General features: G+C 43.3%; 1 protein-coding gene across 1 annotated transcript; it reads left to right on the top strand.

Annotated features, from left to right (window-relative positions):
- The first annotated feature begins 4,345 nt into the window (after window positions 1-4,345).
- Window positions 4,346-18,747, top strand: LOC117011341 (mycocerosic acid synthase-like). The gene is made up of 6 exons (XM_033086695.1): window positions 4,346-4,406; window positions 5,041-5,194; window positions 6,111-6,271; window positions 9,009-9,212; window positions 9,316-9,497; window positions 13,189-18,747. The coding sequence occupies exons 1-6, from the start codon at window positions 4,346-4,348 to the stop codon at window positions 18,745-18,747; spliced, it is 6,321 nt and encodes a 2,106-aa protein (XP_032942586.1).
- The last annotated feature ends 1,565 nt before the right edge of the window (window positions 18,748-20,312 follow it).

Here is a 20,312-nt window from a genome sequence, read left to right as displayed (position 1 = left end):
CTTGAAGATGAGAGAAGCTGGAGAAGGTAAGGCTTTCCCTTGGTCTCAGAGGGTGTTGAGAGACAGTTATTAAAATTATTAGGAATGCTTCTGCCCAAATTAAGGTGCAAACAAGACTGTGAGATGAGGGTCCATAGTGATGCAGGGTCGCCAGGCAGGTGCAAAGGAGAGCTGCTTCATTCCAAAACCACAGCCTTTTAAAGCAATTAGCTGGTTATCAGGTACATAGTTTTAAATCATAACATAATTCACCCAACCACCATATACCACGATGTGAACACACAAAGGTAACATAACTTCTTTTCGGCCTCTATTTCGGCTGAGTCACTTTCCCATAGTCCTTTTCTGGTTAGCCAAAGTAGCAGGCCTGAGCCAATATTTTACAAGGCCTTTCCTTTTTAAGGTTTTACCTATGTGCAACCCAGGACCATATGCTAAAGTCAATAGTATGGGTCTTATTTGATAGTAAACACACGAGAGAGAGAAAGAAAGAAAGAAATAGAAAAGAGGTGGGGGTGACACAAAGAGAGTGCCAGAGACAGAATAAAGAAAATATCGCCATCCATGGATCGCAACCAATGTTCCATTGATCCTCTCCAGTTGGGCTTCTTGGTGGCGAAGATGTCCCCAAAAAGCATGGAATCCAATGAGAATACACTCATGCTAGGTAGGAAAACCCAGCTACCTCCCTGGGGGGCAGGGGGGGTTTGTCATTGTCTCTCACAACAGGCTCTGGATTTGTTGCATCACCCTGGGGAGCACTTCAGGGGGTCTTTGATGGATGAAGGCATCCCCCTCATTTGCCTCACTCTTCAATGCCTCGTGGGTGTGGTCTGTGGAGTTGGGGGTTCCACAGCTGGGCCAATTTGTGTAAGGGAGGACGGGTGTTTGCTGCCTCTGACCAGAGGTTACCCCTGAAACCTCCTCCCACCTGCGTTTTGAGGGGGAGTCTGTGTAAACTTGGCTTCTGTGGGCTATGGTCTCCCCCACCCCAAACCCAGCCAAAGAAGAACCTCAGCACGGCTGCAGGGTTTGACTCTCATTCTTTTCCTTGTTCACTTTTTTACTCAGATGGGTGAAGATTGCATTTCCCTTTATCTAATCTCAGCAGTTTGATTTTCAGTCCAAAGTTCCAGTCAGGGATGAGTGGGCTTCAATTGCTTCTTTATATCTTATCTTTCTTTCAGTTTTGCTATAATGAGGAAAACTTTATATTTGAGGCAGGAACTATTTCAGTCTCTCACGTCCACCTTGTGACACAAACATTGTAATAAATGGTTCTATCTCAACTATCTTCAGTTTATGGGTTTTCCGCATAATTGATGAAGAAAGGCAATAGAAGATAGAAACAGCTGAAGCATTAACATGAGTAATTATACAGCATCCAATAATTTGATTCAATTGTAATCATCCATCCGTTTCTCATTAATCAGTGCCCTCACCCCGTGAATCATAGGAATCAGTGTTGTTTTTTTTTTTAATGGGTAGTGGGTGTGAAGGATATCACAATATTTTATCTCTTAGGTGTTGGTTCAATGTTTTGAAATTAGTTATAGAATTTTACAGCAGACCTTAATTTTTATATTCTATAGAGGAGTATGCTCAGCAGATACACGTATTAACATGTGTCAATCAGAAGAGTTTCAAGAGCAGTCCCTGCTCTTGTAGTATAATTGATTAATTTTACTCTGGAATAAATGGGAAATGATTTGTTGAGGATGTGTGTTTTCTTCCTGACTGCATTCTCATATAGTTGGAAGAATTTTATAGGTAATACTCTTACTCAGCTGGATAATTCTAAAATTATAAAAATTAGCTTTTATGATACAAAATCAACACACAAAACACTTTCGTACAAAAGGTTCTCATGCAAACATATTTCTACATAAGGGCTATGCTCTGTTTTCCAGGAAACAGATTATAGCACTGCTGTAATTTAATCTTGACACAAAATAGAAACTGTGGCTTTATTATTGGTGTCATTAAAAAGGAAATTAATTCCCTTTCAAATTTAGTTGTATTATCCTAAGTAGATTTTTTCTCTTTGAATTTTAGTGAGCAGATTGCTCTCATCGCATTCTGCACCCATAGCTAAAAAACATGTGTATTGCAGAATATGTTACAGTCACCATATAGATTAGCATAAATAGGCAGACAACGTTAAAATACTCCCTTAGGACATATGGCAGGGAATTCAACAATGCCTTGAGAGCTGGTGGAAGGCTTTTCTGTACTTTATTCATGTCCTATTTGCAGTTCATGGCTATCCCTCCTGGTTTAGTAAGGGGGATTCAATAATTTCTCATGTAAGATTTGCTTGTGTTTTATTAAGATTCTTTAGTTCACTAGTTAGTAACTCCAAAAAGTTTACCCAAATCTTAAAAATTTTAAAGCCTTCTGAGGCAGAACTAGGAAGGTTCATTTTTACAATGCTTCCAACAAATTGATCGAGCTTTAAACATTGTTCATATTTACTGATATTAAGAGCAAAAAAAAATATTGAATTGTTACTTTAAAGACAGAGTCTTTTAGATCATATTCTTAAGATCATAAAAATTTACTGGGCTATTTCATGATGATAAAGGGCTGGAGCACCTCTCCTATGAAGACAGGCTGGGAGCTGGGGTTATTCAGCCTGGAGAAAGAGGGCTCTTAGGAAGATCACATAGCAGCCTGCCAGTACCTATGGGGCCCTATAAGAATATGGAGAGGACTTTTTAGAAGGTCATGTAGTGATAGGACAAGGGGAATGGCTTTAAACTGAAAGAGAATAGGTGTAGATTAGGTATTAGGAAGAAATTATTTATGGGTTGCCCAGAGAACTTGTAGATAGTCCATTCCTGGAAGTAAAAAAGGTCAGGCTGCATGGGATTTTGAGCAACCTGGTCTAGTGTAATACACGCTGCCCATGACAGGGGGGCTGAATGTAGAGGATCTTTAGGTCCCTTCCAATGCAAACTATTCTCTGAATCTATGGTTTTTAAAAACATAACTTCATTATTTGCTAACTGTAAGATGATGGATAGTGCTATTGTCCTTGCTGACTTCAAGAAAATTACAACATCAGTGAAATTCTTATGACCTTTAGTCAGGTCACTGACTCATCACATTTGCATTTCCCCCACGATTTATCATGCCCATTTAAAAAGGAACCACACAGAACCTCCACAGACTCAGACTATTTCTCCACTCCATTGGGATGATATAAGGTAAGAGTTGCATAGCTCACTGGGTAGCTCTGGAGATGCCAAAGATATGTTTTATGTTGTGACTGGAAGGTCCTTAATTTTCTATTATTTGCTATTGAAGTGATAACTTAGGAAAAATGCTAAAAAGGGCATTTGTGATGTAAGTATTTTGTTGGTCTTTGCAGCTTTAGTTTAGCAGTTGCATAAAAATAAGAAATCATGAAATCACAGGAATCATAGACAATTTGGAAAGAATTGAAAGGAAAAAAATTCCTGTCTAAATTTTGAATTTACACTATTAGTAAAATAGAATTTACTCTCAGAAAGCTAGATTCTGTTCTCCCTATTTTTGGTAGGTGGTCTTTGAATGTTTTCTGTCTTTTTATCTTCTTAATGGAACATAGAAGTAAATTTTTCAAAGCGTGAATCTAAGCAGTTAATTTCGAATTTCATTTTTCAAAGCAAACCTGCAAGAAATAACTCTGGGTGGTGTGTGGGGCTGTGAAACAGCCTCATCTCTGCCTCACTACTGTCAGTCAGTGACTGAGAAAGGTTCTTTGGGAACTGCTGTGCTAGCCCTGGGATGGGAAACTGTCCCCACTGCCGAGAATCCCCCACCAAACCTTTCTAGAGGAATTTTCTCCTCTTTGTGGATTGAGGGAAATCCAGGAGGACTTTAGGGCTTAGAGTTGGGCATCCTAGTGAGTCCTAATTGGTTCAATTGGACTGATTTTCATCTGACAAGTTCCTTTCTCAGAATCAAGGAAAAAGAAATCATCTGACAATTCTGTGGTGGGCTATTTAATTTGACCCCAAAGGGAATTCTTGTCTTTGCCATCTACTTTGTTGAAAAGATTCACCTTTTGTTAGCAGAGGTTAAAAGTAAAAAGGAAATGCCTGTGTATGAGAGAGTTTGGGGAATTAAGTGGGGAATTTCCTCCAAAAGAAGAGACAAGAGGAAAAATATAGAACAGCTGTGGTCACTTGTGGGCAGTGTCATTTGTCATCACAACCAACAGCAGATCATTCCAGATTAATCAAGTTTTGAACTGATTTGTGTGTTTGTGGAAAGTTTACCTCTTAACCTAGTATTTATTCAGTAAATGCATAATTTTATGACCAGGTTGACACTTCTCCTGTCTTTTGCAGCCCAGGAGATGGAGATTGAGACAGCAGATGAAGTTGCAATTGTTGGAATAGGATGCAACTTTCCTGGAGGTAAGTTTGTGGTAAAAGCAAAGCAGGCTGTGAGTGAACATTGAAAAGCAGAGTCTTTTATTGAATTTGGAATGGAGGAAACCAATATGTTTGTCCCTCAGTAGAATTTGTTGCTGTGCTGCTTGTAGGATCTTTCTGAAAGTGGTGCTGTGCTGGAAACTACTTGGCTTCAGTTTGTTTGCAGACAGACAAATAGACAGACAAAAGAAGCTGCAGTGCTGCCTGTGGGCAGGGCATTGAACTGCACATGAAAGGCGGGGACAGGAGACAGATGAAGGGCTGGACATTCTTATCAGCAATGGCTATAATATAAAGAGGTTGGGTTTATCTAAAAGAAAGTTTTCTGCTTTATTACAGCACTTAGAGTAGATGCAGTGAGATGGTAGGGAAATGGGGAGAGAAGGTGGTTAAGGATTTTGTGGGGTTCCTTTAGTTTTAGACAAGCAGTGAGGGAATCAGTTATGCTTTTTTCATTTTCCACTCACCAAACAAGGATCACTTCTTTCTGTGGCAAGTCCATTGAAGCAGCCTAGATTTCCATGTGGGAGGTCCTAGTAGCTGATTGTGCATTTCTAAGTCTGCGTGGGGACGGGGAGCGCATCCTTTAATCTGTTTTAAAAACTTTGTACAACAGGAGATGGAATTGACAGTTTCTGGAAAGTCCTGGAAGAAGGCAAAAACTGCACCACAGAAATCCCCCCTGAGAGATTTAATGCCAAGGAGTGGTATGATGCAGATGATAACAAGCCAGGAAAAATATGCACAACACGAGCTGCTTTTCTGGATGAGTGAGTCTGATACCCTGCTGCACCACTGATTTTTGTAGTACTTAGATTATGGGTACTGCTGCTCAGGGGCTGTGCTAGTGTGAAGAATAGCAAATTACAGTAGGGTCAACCTAAGTGTCTTATATTGGAATTCCACATTCACCTTATATCCTCAGGCTGTAGAGCTTCATTCAAAGGACAAGCTGACAAGCACAAAAGAAATCTCATTGTCTCCTGAAATTTGTACCTGGCAGGATTGAACCAGAAGACCCAGAATTAATTTAGTGCTTAGTCCCATGTTAGATATTGAATCCTGCTGTGGAATGAAGAAATGATAGAAGGCCATATAAATCTTATCTTGGGATACAGATTAATCTGGGACTTGGTAATTTGTAAGCATGATCCTATTTTGAAGATGCTTTTAAAGACAAACACACACACACACACAAATTATTTATGAATGTGTCATTAGAGAAGCATGGGTATTTGTTGAAAACACCTGAGCTGATCCTCTACTTTTTGGTTTTAAATTGTAAAGCATTGGTATGAATTGGCCAAAATCATGTAGAAATCAATATGTGTTTGTAACTTGTTGGCTTTAACCGTATTACAGCAGAGGGAGTCTCATTCTGCACATTTCATAGTTTGAGTAGTCCTGTTGATAGTAGTGAATTAACTGTGAGAATAAAAATGGTTAGGAGGATGCTCTTGTCTCTGAAATGCAGAATCATTGAAAAAATGACATATTTTGTGGTGGGACATGAAACATCTTTGGCTTATAAATATTTTCTTCTGAATTTCATAAATGGGAACTGTGGCCTAAACACCAGTTACTGCTCTGCTTTCCATCAAGTTGCAAAAAATGTTTACTGTGAGTCTAGAAGGCAATGCATCTTATATACATATGTCATATCCTATTCTGGTCTATGTATTTCAGATTTAATTCATTTGACAACCACCTGTTTGGGATTAATAATACAGAAGCAGAACGCATGGATCCGCAGCAGAAATTACTGATAGAGTGCACGTACAAAGCCCTGGAGGATGCAGGAGTTCCTGTAGAATCTGTCAGTGGCACCAGAACAGGTGTTTTTATTGGTAAGATGAAAATTTCATGGCCAAGAAGGTGTGTTTGAGGCTCATAAAGGTTGGAGCAATCCTTCATAACCTTTCTATATGTTATCTAGCACTGGATCTAGGCTGGATCTAGACTGGAGATGTATGGCTACTGTTCTATGGCACTACTGGTTACTTTTGGTAAGAATTACCAGGCTACTCTAGAAGTTCATGGTACTATTCTTGTATCGCTTTTTGGAGCTCTTCTTCCTGTGTTCAAACATAGAAGTGAATCATTAAACAGTTAAAACTGCTTCCCCAACTCTTCTTGGGAACGAGATTTTCAAAGGAGGCTATGATGTTCTCCAATTAAGGAGAAGGGAACACCCAAGATATGTAATTTTTCATGTCCACAGGAAAAATTCTGTTCCTAAATTACACTCTTGGCGTGGTAATTGGAATATTGGTCCCTGACCTGCTCCATCAGCACTTGGCAGTGGGTTGTGAATAAAGGTATATGAAGAAAAGATCGAAAGGATGAGATTAATTAAAGAACGAGAGAGAGAAAGAGAAAAACAGAGAAGAAGAGATCACCAGTCCTGGTTCCAGTGTTGGTCTGGCCTATGATATGTCTGGTATCCTGGGGACACCCCCTGACCTAGGTGGGGTACCTTTTTGTAGATTGGTTTCCCTGCCCTGAAGACAGATTTCTCTCTTTCTATGCAAATTAGTTATCATGTCCAATCCCTTCTTTCAGAACTTTCTGGAGGTCTTGAATCTTGAGTGGTCTTGATCTTCCCCCTCTCCAGATTGACCTTTGATCAATGCTTCATTCTGACTTCTGTGCTGGTGCTGTCTTTTGTTTGTTGATGCGGGCAGTGTAGTCTAAAAGTGGCCCAGTGAAAAAGGACCTGGTGGTGCTGGTAGACAGCAGCTGAACATGAGCTAGTGTGTGCCCAGGTGTCCAAGAAGGCAAGTGACATCCTGGCCTGTATCAGCAATAGTGTGGCCACAGGAGCAGGGCATGATCCTTCCCCTGTATTTGGTACTGGTGAGGCCACAGCTGGAGTCCTGTGTCCACTTTTTGGCCCCTCAGTTCAGGGGGGACATGGAGGTGCTGGAGTAAGTCCAGAGAAGCGCATCAGAGCTGGAGAAGATTCTTGAGCACAAGTCTTAGGAGAAACAGCTGAGGGAGCTGGTGGTGTTTATCCTGAGAAGAGCAGGCTCAGGGGTGATTTTATCGTTCTCTGCAACTGCCTGAAAGGAGGGTGTAGTGATGTGGGGATCAACCTCTCTCACAGGCACTGGAGACAGGATGAGAGGACGTGGCCTCAGACTGTGCCAGAGGAGGTTTAGATTAGACATTAGGGAGAAATTCTTCCCTGAAGAGGTGATTGGATATGGGAATTGGCTGCCCAGGGAGGTGGTGGAGTTGCCATCTGTGGAAGTTTTTGAGGAAAAACCGGATGTGGCTTTTAATGCTGTGGTCTCGTTGACATAGTGGTGTTTCACCATAAAGAGGACTCAATGAACTCAGTTGTCTTTTCCAATCTAATTGATTCTGTGATTCTGCGATTGTGTCTCTGTGGGGCAGAACAAGGATGTTTATCCAAAAGAAGTGCTGCCCTACTTCCCCATTGTCCTGTCTTGTCTTGTTTATTTAAAAATTCTTGGTTATTACTGACAATCCTTGGTTGACTCCATGGCTATCCAGCAATCGGTGTTTGACACATACACATTAGGCTGTTATCTTCTGGGCTTCTACACAGGCCTACACTTTTGCCCTGTATATTGTTTTCCAATATTACTTTGGTTAAAGTGTTCTGAAAGTTAATATCCTTATAAAGCAGCAGAAATCCTCCTGTGGACATTAGAATGGTACCACAGTGCACTTTTCCAACTGCTTTTCTCAGTACCAGAAAAGTTATGGATGAAATGATACCAGTTAAAAGATATTTAAAGGACAATACTAGAATAACAGTACACTATTGCTGGTGTAATCTTTAAAAAGCAGTTTTCTGGAGGAGTTTGGCTGATGTACCAATAACAGAAATTATTTTGACTACCTTTAGTCTGAGAGATGCTCTTCTTCCACTGAGGGTGCTATTCCTTGCTCTCGGAATAGAGCTACTGCATTTTCCACACGTGCTCATGGACTTGGGGATCCACAGTATTTCAAGTGTAGTGTTCCCAAAAAGAGGACACAACTGCTCTCACAGGCCCTGTTCTTCTTTACTATTTTTTACTGTTTGCAAGTGTGAAAGTTGATGATAAATACAAAGTATTGGATGTAGTTTGTGCTGTCAGCTTTAACTTGGTACATCTGAGGAACAGAAGCTAATGTCTTGTACGTTTATGTCTGAACTACCCTCCTTGTAACTTGTTGATGAATGTTCTCATAGCTAAACAAAAACAACCTGAGTCTCAAAACTGTATCTCAGTCTCAAACTGAGGGGACTAAGCAGACTACAGCGATCTTAGCTGCATCATAGAGGGAGCTAAGCCATCAGGAAAGGCCATTTCCTGGGCAGGTAGGAATTTCCTGTTATTTCATGGGCAGGTAGCAATTTTCAGTGTAGGTATGTTTGTGTAAGTTGGGTCCAGGGGAAATTGCTGTGACTTTGCCTTTGACTTGTGTTGGAGCAAAGCTTCATGAAAGGAGCCCAGATGCCATGTGGTTTTGTCTTAACACTGAAAACCAAACCACACCATCAGGTTTTGAGCTGTATATGCCTGTTGTTGGCTTGGCTTAATTGACATATTATCTGATGTTTTCCAGGTCTCATGAATCGAGACTACGAAATCATAAGCAGCAAAGCAGTGAGTGAAATAAATCATTATGATGGTACTGGAACAGCAATGAGCATTGCTGCCAACAGGGTCTCTTTCACATTTAATCTGACTGGACCATCTCTGACTGTCGATACTGCATGTTCATCTTTCCTTTTTGCTCTGCACTGTGCCTTGCGAGCCATTAAATCAGGTAATGGAACTAAAGAGATGCTGGACAATGACATCAGGATTGCTACTGTCTCTGTCTATCACCAGGGCCATCCCAACATGAGTATGTTTCTGTTTGACTCCAGGAGACTGTGAGGCAGCAATCTGTGGTGGGGTGAACTGCATCATCGCTCCCCGCACCTTTGTATCTCTCAGTAAAGCAAAAATGATCTCTCCAGAGGGCATAAGCAAACCCTTCTCCAAAAAAGCAGATGGCTATGGAAGGGGAGAAGGCTGTGGTGTTGTTTTCCTCAAACCACTGAAAAAGGTAAGATTGCTTGTGAAGCAGCCCGAAATAAGACTGGTTGCTTGCCTGAGTTTTTTATCTAATAATGACTTTTCCAGCAAAGTTTTTCCAATTAATGTTTAATGAAGCATTTCTTAAGAATTTATGTGCTTCTCCTAGCATAGGGAAAGGATCTCCCATTTAAAAGTTAGCATCATATTCTTGGCTTTGCTGTGGTGTTTTGTTGTCTTCTTTACAGAAGCATGAGATTACCACAGAATCAGTCAGGTTGGAAGGGGCCACAGTGAATTTTCTGGTCCAAACTCCTTGCTCAAGCTAGGTTGTCTTAAATCAAATTGTATAGGATTGTGTCGAGATGATTCTTGACACATTCTGTCTCTAGTGAGGGAGAATCCAATCCCTTTCTGAGCAACCTGTTCTAGTGCTGGGTGCTCACAGTGAAGAATTTCTTCCTCGTATTTAGGTGGAACTTCCTGTGCATCAGTTTCAGTCCTTTGCCTCTTGTCCTGTTGCTCGGCACCACCAAGGGCCTGGATCCATCCTCTGACACCCTCCCTTCAGACACTGATGAAGCCCCTTCTCAATCACCTCCTCTCAAAGCTGAACAGGCCCAGCTCCCTCAGCCTTTCCTCATAAGAGAGATGCTCCAGCCCCTTCATCATCTTCATAGCTCTCCTCTGGACCCATTAGCTCCATGTCTTTCTTGTGCTGAGGAGCCCAGAACTGAACACAGCACTCGAGATGTGCCTCATGAGGGCTGAGTAGAGGGGCAGGATCACCTCCCTCAACCTGCTGACAATGCTTTTCCTAATACAGCCCAGGGTACCATCAGCCCTGGGCTACTCGTCCTCCAGGACCTCCAGGTTCTTCTGCACAGAGCTACTTTGCAGCAGGTTGACCCTGACCTCTCCTGGTGCAGGGGGTTATTTCTCCCCTGGTGCAGGACCCTGCACTTGCCCTTGTTGAATTTCAGTCAGTTCCTCTCAGTCCATCTCTCCAACCTGTCAAGGTCCCTCTGAAGGGCTGCACATCTCTCTGGGGTATCAGCCACTCCTCCCAGCTTTGTGTTGACAGTGAACTTGCTGAGGAGGTTTCTGCCTCTTCATCCAACCATTGGTGAACTAACTAAACTACCACTAGTGACAGGCCTCCAATTCGACCCTGTGCCACTGATTATCACCCTCTGAGACCTGCTATTCAGCCAGTTCTCAATCCACCTCTCTGTCCACTCATCCAGCCCACACTTCCTGAGTTTTTCTATGAGGATGCTATGAGGGACAGTGACAAAAGCCTTGATAAAGTTGAGGTAGACAATATCCACTGCTCTCCCCTCATTCATCCAGGCAGTTGTTTCATCATAGAAGGATTCCACTTTCAAGGAATCCATGTTGACCACTCCTGATCACCTTATTTTCCTTGTGGATAGAGATGGCCTCCAGAATGAGGTGCTCCGTCACCTTTCCAAGGATTGAGGAGAGGCTGACTGATTGGTAGTTCCTCAGTCATCCTTTTTGCCCTTTTTGAAGACTGGGGTGGTATTTAGTTTCTTCCAGTCCTCAGGCATGTCTCATGATTGCCACAACCTTTCAAATATGATTGTGGGCAGCCTTGCTATGTTTTCCCCCTGCTCTCTCAGACTTCATGGATGCATCCTGTCAGGGCCTCTGGACTTGTGGATGTCAAGTTTGTTTAGGTGTTCTCTGACCTAATCCTACTTGAACAAGGGAAGGTCTTCCTTTCAGCCTTCCTTTAACCTGGTCTCCTGGGTAAGAAATCCCTGAGGGCTGGTCTTGTCAGTAAAGATAGATGCAAAGAAGGCATTCAGTAATGCTCCTTTTCTGCATCCTCTGTTACCAGGATCTCCCCTCTATTTTCTAATGGACCCATATTGTCCTTAATTTTCCTTCTGTTGTGATAGATTTGAAAAAGCCCTTTTTTTAAATCCTGAAAATCCTTGACCAGATTTAATTCCAGATGGGTTTTGGCATTTCTGGTCTCATTTCTGCTTACTCTGACACCCTCTCTATTCCCTCTGAGCGGCCTAACCTTGCTTCCATCTCCTGTATATTTCTGGCTTATACTTGAGTAATGACAGGAGTTCTTTATTCATCCACAGAGGTTTGTTGCCCTCTTTATCCACTTTCTCTCTTATTGGGATGCACTGTCCTTGAACCTGTAGGAAGTGAGCCTTGAATGTCAACCAACTTTCTTGGACCACTCATCCCTTCAGGGTCTTTTCCCATTGAATTCTTCCAAGATCCCTAAAGATGCTAAAGTTGGCTGTTGTTTGAAATCTTGCTCTTGCTCCTCTTCCTTCAATACTGAGCTCTGCAATCTCATGGTCACTGCAGCCAAGGCTGCCCCAACCATCCCAGGTCCAACAAGGCCTTCCCTGTTTGTTTGTGTAAGGTTGGGCAGCCTTGTGGGATCCTCTACCTCCTAAGACAGGAAATTTTCATCAGAACCTCCTGCACTGCTTGTGCTTTGCTGTTTTGCTTCTCCAGATGTCGGGGTAGTTAAAGCCCCCCCAAGAACCACGGCCTGTGGCTGTGGGGCTGCTCCCAGCTGCCTGCAGAAGCCGCATCCACTCCCTCTGATCAGGCAGCCTGCAGCAAACACCCACAATGGTGTCACCCTTACTAGTCTGGCCTTTTATCCTCACCAAGGCAGAGCTTGGTACACTCCAAGTGTTGTCTCACATCGAGGGCAACTCCACCACTGCACCTTCCGTCTGTCTCTCCTAAACAGCCTGTGGCCCTTCATGACAACATTCCAGTCACAGGAGCTATCCCACCATGTCCATAATTGCAATGAGAACAAAGCCCAGTGCTGCACAGAGGTCTCTAGGTCCTCCTGTTCTCCATGCTGTATGCATTTGGGTACAGCAATTAATAGAAGTATTTGGTGGTGACAACATCCCAGTGGGGATGTGAAGGGATGTCCCATAGCCCTGTCTAGTGCTTGCATCTTTGACTGCTGGTGCTTGATCAAGGTATTCCCTTGTAAGCCTTCTTTTGGTACTAAGGTGTTTCTCTGATATTTCCCTGTTGGCTTCTATTATCCCAGGAGCCCCAGGCTTATCTCTGTAAGATGGCTGGTACATCTCAGAGTCACCTGCAGAGGGGCCTCAGCAGTACCCTGTCCCTCTAACTTTTTCATACTATCCCACTGTTTGCTAGGGACTAGCCTGATATTACTGCCCTCCCTCATGATAACTAGTTTAAAGCTCTCTGAGGAGTCTTGCTGATTCCTGTGCAAAGACTCTACTTCCTTAGTCAGGGAGGTGAGCCTCATCTGATCACAGCATGCCTGGTTCTGCAAAGGCCATACCATTGTCAAAACTCCCAAAATCGAGGTGGTGACACCAGCTGCAGAGCCATGTCTTAGTAGACTCAGCCTGTCTTTCTATACAAATGCTTTCAACTATTGCTGTTTTCAATTTTTTTTTTGTTCAATATTGCATCTTTGAACTGGAAGTATGGAAGAGAAAAATAATTATGCCTCAGATTTCCTTAACAAATGTCCCAAACCCAAAATCTTTCTTGATTGCTCTCAGACTGTGTGTTGCCAGTACCTCACCCACTACAAGGAGGATAAGTAATGGGTGGGGTATTAAATTTGTGGGCTGCACCAGGCTTGGAAGATTCATGGTGACATCTTTAACCATAGACTACTAGTGTTATTAAAGATAATTTAACTTTTCATGGAACAGGCAAGAGAAGACTACAGCAAAATCTGGGGTGTGATAAATGTCAGTGCAGTCACTCAGAACGGCAGGGCCACAACTCCGATCACCAGACCGTCTCAAACAGAGCAAGAGAAGCTACTGCACAGCATCTATGGAAGTCGTGTGGATCCCTCAGTTGTGCAGTACATTGAAGCCCATGGCACAGGAACTCCTGCTGGAGATCCTACTGAAGCTGAGAGCCTGGGTAGTGTCATTAGCAAAAACAGGTCTTCTCGAGTTTCCATTCTGAAAATAGGTTCAGTGAAAGGAAATATTGGGCACACAGAATCAGCTTCTGGAGCAGCCGGGTTAATCAAAGTGCTCCTGATGATGCATCATGGAAAGATTGTTCCATCCTTGCATTACTCAAAGGAGATGAGCAGCATTGATACAGAAAAATTAAACCTTGCTGTTGCCACAGCTGTAGAGCCCTGGGAAGAATCCAGTGAGTATGGGAGAGTAGCTGGCATCAACTGCTTTGGATTTGGAGGAACCAATGCTCATGTTGTAGTCAGGCAGGCTAAGCAGCCAGAGCCTCTTCCTGCCTTTAAGAAGCCCCTGGAATTAGTTCTGCTGTCAGCAGCATCCCCTAAGTCCCTTCAGATGACACTGGCTGATACAGCTGAGCAGCTGAGCACAAGGAACTCTGTAACTCTCCCAAGCCTGGCCTATACATCTGCCTGCAGGAGAAGCCACGCCAACTACAGGTACCGAAAAGCGTTTGTCACAAATTCCGTCCGACACTTGCAGCAAGAGCTTAAGTCAGCGGCGAACATGGAACCTGCCATGTCCAAAGGGGAACCACAGCTGGTGTTTGTCTTCTGTGGCAACGGCGTGACGCTGAAGGAGTTCAGCGAGGCACTGCTGAGCTCAGAGCCGGTGTTCAGAGACAAGTGTAAGGAAATAGAAGACCTTTTTCAGCAGCACACTGCCATCAGCCTCCTGCCAGCAAGAAATCACAGCCCAAAGGACTTGTTGAATCCAGAGCTTTCCCAGCCCTTGCTGTTTGCCCTGCAGGTTGCTGTAGCTTCCCTCCTGAAGCACTGGGGTATTAAGCCCGTTGCTGTTGTTGGCCACTCAGTGGGGGAAGTTGCTGCTGCACATATTGCTGGGTACCTTTCCCTGGCAGATGCAGTCAAAGTGATTTATCACCGGAGCAGGCTGCAGGCAAAGACTGCCAGCGGCAGAATGCTGGTGGTTGGAAACATCCCTGTTGAAGAGATTGCTGAACGCCTGCGTCCCTACTCGGGAAAGGTGTGCATTGCTGCTTTCAACAGCCCCATTTCCTGCACCTTGTCTGGGAGTGTAGATGCTGTGGAAGCTGTGCAGAGAGAGTTAGCTGAAGCTTTCAGACAGAGAAACATCTTTCTTCATGTTTTAAACGTCCCACTTGCATACCACAGCCCCAGCATGGACGTGATACTCGGGGAGCTGGAGGAGCAGATGGAGCCTTTAGAAAAGCAGAAAGGGGAAATGGAAGTGATTTCAACCCTGACAGGGGTGGCTGCATCTGAAAATGACTTTGTTCAGGGCAAATTCTGGGCAAAGCATACTCGTGAGCCTGTTGTTTTCACACAAGCCATCCAAACTGCAGCTAGAGGCAGGGAAAATGTGGTGTTTGTGGAAATAAGTCCTCATCGAGCATTGCAGCGAAGCATAAAAGAAACACTAGGAAAAGGCACCAAGGTGTTGTCCTCTTTGCAAACAGATGCAGAACATCAGACACTCTTTGGCCTGGTAGGAAATCTCTTTGAACTAGGATTTAATCCCAACTGGCACCACTTTTATAACGGCTACCAAAGTGTTCCTGTGGCCATTCCACGATATCAATTTGATCGCCAAAAACTCATGGGCTGTCTGGATATCCATTACCAAGCAAACCAAAGAGGTGTGAGTGCCAGTCATCCTTTGATTTATGGCATAAATGGTGAGAATGTGGAGTTCAGCTGCCTGGTGTCCCAGGACACGACACCGTACTTATATGAGCACAAGAACAATGGGGTGGCCTTAGTCCCTGGTGCTTTCTATGTGGAGCTTGGTCTGGCCTGTGTGATGAACAGCTCAAGACCTAAAGTGCCTCTGAGCACTTGCCAGCTCAGTATCAGCTTTTCTGCGCCATGTGTTCTCACACAGAATTCCCAAGTGCTGAGTATCAAGCTGAGTCCGCAAAAAGCCATGACAACCTTTGAGGTTCTCTCTTCCTCCAACGCAGTTTATGCTGCTGGCCAAGTGGCAAAGGGGCTTGAAGGTGTGGTGGAAGAAAGCAGCATCTCCTTCCAAGCCATCTATCGAAGATGCAAGTCAGTGATTAGCAGAGAGGAGGTTTATGAAGCACTGTCTCAGGTTGGCTTTCAGTATGGCTCCATATTCAGGCAGCTTGGTGATGTCCACTATTGCCAGGAGCTAAAGGAAGCTATAACAAGCATAAAGGTGAATGAGGAGACCGTCAGAGACATGCACAGCTACTGCATCCACCCAGTGCTGCTCGACTGTTTTCTGCAGATGACGGCTGTCTTGAGCTCAAGGACACTCCAGTCCAGAGCAGGCTTTCCTTCAGGGATAGGCAGCCTGGTGGTGCTCCGCCCGCTGGAGGAGGAAATGACGATATACATGAGATTGAGCAAATCCACTGGGAACTGCCTTGAGGTCTGTGGATGCTTTGTGGACAAACACGGCTCTGTTTTGGCTGAGCTCAAGCGCGTTGCCATCACTTTCATGAAGGAATCATCCTCTAGAGACAATGAGTTCCTGTTTGAAAACAAATGGAAAGAAGTCTCTCTTTCACAGACAATTGGACATCTGGGGTTTAAGCCCAGAGTCCTTGTGTTTGCAGACAAATTTGGGATAGCTGAGCAGCTCAAAAAACACTTGCATCCTGCTTCGAGGTATGTTATGTATGAAGACTGGGAATGCCTCATGGAAGGCGATACACAGAGTAAAATGAGAACAGAGGTTGAGGATTATGATGAAATCCTCTTCCTTTGGGGAATCCAAAAGCTAAATGAAGATTTCCCAAGCAAAGCGGTAGATCAGTTGGCAAAGTGCTGCGAAGCCTATCGCCAGGTAGTGGTGGCACTGAGAGAGAAGACGTCCCGCTGCTCCATCAGAGTGATCACCTACAGAACAACAGACAGATATGTGGACCACGTTAACTGTGGGTTTGCATTGTACGGCATGACCAGAACTTGTATTGCTGAAGTTCCAGAAATCACATTCCAGTTGATTGACCTCAGCTCCTCCACTTCCCTGGACATCTCAGTGTTAGCAGATGTCCTTGTCAAATACAAAGGTGGGGACTATCCCGAAGTTTGCATCAGCCAGGGAAGACTTTTTGTATCTGAAATCAGACGCACACCTTTTGTAGATGCAGATTACATCCAACCTGTAAGGTCTCTCCAGAAATCACAGTCATTCACTTTGTACACTTCTGATCCATACGCAGCCAAAGACTTGTCTGGGGATTTATGCACCATCTCTGCTGCTCAGCTTGACAAACAACGTGTTGAAATTCAAGTGGATAAAATTTGTCTGCACTCAGAAGATTATTTTCCCATCAGTGTTTCTAGCTGCAACTTTGGCAACACACTGTATTGGAACTCACAGGCAGGAGACAAACACAGGCTTCTAGGTCTTGATTTCAGTGGCACAGTCACTGCAATAGGCACTGATGTGAAAAAAGTGAAAGTGGGAGATCATGTGGTTTCATGTTATCCCACAGCTGCATCATCCAGAGTTCAGATTCCAGGACCAGTTTGTTTCAATGCAAGGAAATTCCCATTCCTCCAGAATGTCCCTTGTGTGTCATACTTCATCATTGCATGGGAAATCTTCACTCAGAGGTTACCCAAGGGGAAACATGGCAGAACACTGGGTATTATTACTACTGAGCCATCATCAGTTTTGTGCCACGTTCTTTCTGCAGCAGCAGAAGAGATGGGCTGGAGAACAGTCCTTGCAAAGCCCACTCCTGACATGTTGCAGTATATCAACCTGTGCAATGCCCTTGTTATTCTTCCTCCAGTCAACAGACTGTCTCAGGAGGATCTGGCCCACATGCACTTTCTTAAAGATGTGGTGATTGTGTGTGGCAATCAACAGGCCGAATGCATCCAGAATGTCAGTGAAATTGATGATGAAAACATCAGCTTTCATATCCTCTCTGCTGCCAGCCTTTTCCGGAAAGCACCGCTAAAGGAATTGCAGAAGACCGTACATGCTTGGATCAGTTCCATGGATATGAAACAGTTTAGACACCTCTCAGGTTCTGTTTTTCAGCAGCCTGAGAACTCTGAGGGGCTAAACTCTGTGACATCCTATTTCACCTGCACTTCTGTCCCCCTTGCTGTTCTGAGTAGGCAGAAGGACATGGCTGTGCTTTCAGACATCCCGTTGTACGAGCCCCAGAAGCAGCTGTTCAAGCAGAACGCTGTTTATGTAGTAGTTGGGGGGCTCACTGGACTTGGCTTTGAAACAGTGAAATTCATAGCTGAGAATGGGGGAGGGTGTATTGCAATACTCTCCAGGAGAATTCCCAGCAGGGAGAAGCAAGAAGAGATGAGGGCTTTGCAGCAGCAGTACAAAGGGAGCAGAGTCGTGTCTGTGCAGTGTGATGTGGCTTTGACCAGTGATGTTGAGAAAGCTTTCCAGTCCATTGCCAACACCTTTGTGGGCACTCCAATCAAAGGGGTATTCCAAAGCGCTGTTGCTTTACACGATGGCCACCTTGAAGTCCTGAAGCTGGCTGACTTTCACAAAGTGCTGAGCCCAAAAGTAGCAGGGACCCTAAATCTTCACCGGGCTACCAGAGGCCAGGAGCTTGACTACTTTGTGTGCTACTCCTCTGTTACTTCCTTCCTGGGCAATGCCACCCAGACAAACTATGCAGCTGCAAACTCTTTCCTGGATCTCTTCTGCCTCTATAGGAGGAACTGTGGGCTTTCAGGCCAGGTCATTATTTGGGGTGCTTTGAACCTTGGTATGCTGCTCAATCAAAACCACATTCAGAGCATTCTGGGATCTAAGGGCATAGATGTTCTGCAAATCCATGAAATTCATGACTATCTCAGGAAGACCTTACTTATAAACAACCCACAGCAAGCTGTTGTCAAATTGAACTTTCAGACTTTGTATTATCATGTTTTTCCTAAGAATATTTCTCTGAAAACTCGCTTCATATCACTTGTTTCAGAAGATTTCAGGAACAAGATTGAAATGTCTGAGGAAAGGGAAGTCTCAGAGACTACCTTTCTCAAATCTGAGGACTACATCACCTCACTGGTGAGTGACCTCACAGGAGTGAACACAGATGAACTCACCATGAACACATCACTCTCGTCTTTGGGCATAGACTCCATGTTAGCTATGACAATTCAGAACCGTGTCTTTAAGGAGCGGAAGGTGGACATACCCCTTGTGAAACTGCTTGATCCTCACACAACTCTGTCAAGTTTAGTGGTAGTTTTAGAAGAAAGAAGCAATGCAGATGGAATAGCTGAAGAGAAGAATGCTGTGGTTGAAAGTGCAGAAGAAGGGAGCTGGCTATAGGAATCTTTCTAATCAGGAATTGTGAAACTTTGACAATACTCAGACTCCTTGCTGCATTTCAGAATGTGCCTTTGCAGAATGTCTGGTGATTCTGAATGTACTCTTCTGCATTGACCCAGAAAACACTTCACCAATTTCCTGTGTCGTAGAATAATGACAATTAATTTAATTAACTGTTAATTTCAGTCAGTTATTTGACTTGTTACTGTTTGTACCTCTACATTATGAATATACATGTTAAGTAGAATAAGATTATTTTTACATTTTTGTTCTCTTTATATTTTTTCATGTGTTTTTAAAAGTATTATCAAATTAACTCAATTATCATGTGATTTGATTATGCAATGTGTATAAATACCTGCATCTTTTTGAAAGATCTTTTAGATGTTGCAAATGTCAAGGTTTCTTCTCAAAAATGAAACTTGTTTTTTTTCCTTATGTTTTCAAAAATAATATAAAATGTACCAAGTACAAAGCATACAGTAAATCAACTGTATTTTTAAATTAGTTAACCATTTTATGAAAACTGAAATAAACAAGAATATTTGAAGAGCTAAAAGCCAAAGTGTAATTTCTTCTTATTGTATTGCTTTAGTTCTTTCATTCACTCTCCTAGTTTAAGTTTTCCTAATCCAGTCATGTGCCCTTATTTTCTTCCAGTGAGACCTCCCTCACACTTTTGAAATGAGAGCCTACAGATGGAAAAATTTAATGATATTTATGCAATAGAAGTATACTTTAAAATATATTATGATTAAAACCCAGAGTATTGTATTCAGTTTTAAATCTTACTATAGTAAATAATTTTCACTTGTAAGAAGGCATCTTCTGTTGTGAATATAGCAAATGCTATGCATTGAAGTCAAACAAAATACAGTTTGCTATATTGCATGCTGTCATTACCTGTGACTTTATACACCACCTGAAATTCATGAGGAGATGGCAGTCTTATCTACTGCTTTGAACATGGATTCACTTCAGTCCACTTCAGTCTTTACAGGTCAGGACGAATCAGTGAGGACAGTACTTTGTATTACAGAGTGGAAGTTATAAGTGCCTTTGATCAAGCAAGAATCAGCATTTTAGATAAATATTTTCCTACAGGACGTGCTAATAGTATTAAATCCTACGGTGTAAGATAAATTTAGTGTCAAAACTTCTCTGCAAATGACATGTAAGAGAGGTACTTCACAGCTACTCACCAAATTATACACAAATAACATTGTCCAAGAGATTCACTGTTCGTATCCCTGAGATTCCAAAGAGACATGAAACAGAGCAAGAATGTTACACTAGATTACAGTAATCTCATGAATACAAGCCGCACTGAGTATAAGCCGCATCTCTGGGTGTTGGTAAATATTTCGTTCTTTGTCCATAAATAAACTGCACCTGAGTATAAGCCGCTCTGTTGTTCTCAGTGAGGACCCACGTGCAACAAAGTGCCAATTAGTAACAGAACCGCGGCATGGCGGGGGGTTTACTGGCTCAGCTAAGGCTGTGCAGGCTCGGCCCGCTTGGGGCTGCCGACGGGGCCTGGTGGCCCAGCCCGGCGCTGCCGCTCA

Source organism: Catharus ustulatus, unplaced genomic scaffold, assembly GCF_009819885.2.
Source record: "Catharus ustulatus isolate bCatUst1 unplaced genomic scaffold, bCatUst1.pri.v2 scaffold_115_arrow_ctg1, whole genome shotgun sequence".
NCBI lineage: Eukaryota > Metazoa > Chordata > Aves > Passeriformes > Turdidae > Catharus > Catharus ustulatus.
The sequence above is the reverse complement of the archived record's forward strand: the minus strand, read 5'-3'. Positions and strand labels throughout refer to the sequence as shown.

What these genes read in the sequence shown, in the direction of transcription:
- LOC117011341 (XM_033086695.1), top strand. Translation starts at nt 4,346, where the DNA reads ATGGAGATTGAGACAGCAGATGAAGTTGCAATTGTTGGAATAGGATGC. An exon ending in CGAGCTGCTTTTCTGGATGA is followed by an intron (nt 5,195 to 6,110) that starts GTGAGTCTGATA and finishes TATGTATTTCAG; the next exon opens with ATTTAATTCATTTGACAACC. An exon ending in CAGAACAGGTGTTTTTATTG is followed by an intron (nt 6,272 to 9,008) that starts GTAAGATGAAAA and finishes GATGTTTTCCAG; the next exon opens with GTCTCATGAATCGAGACTAC.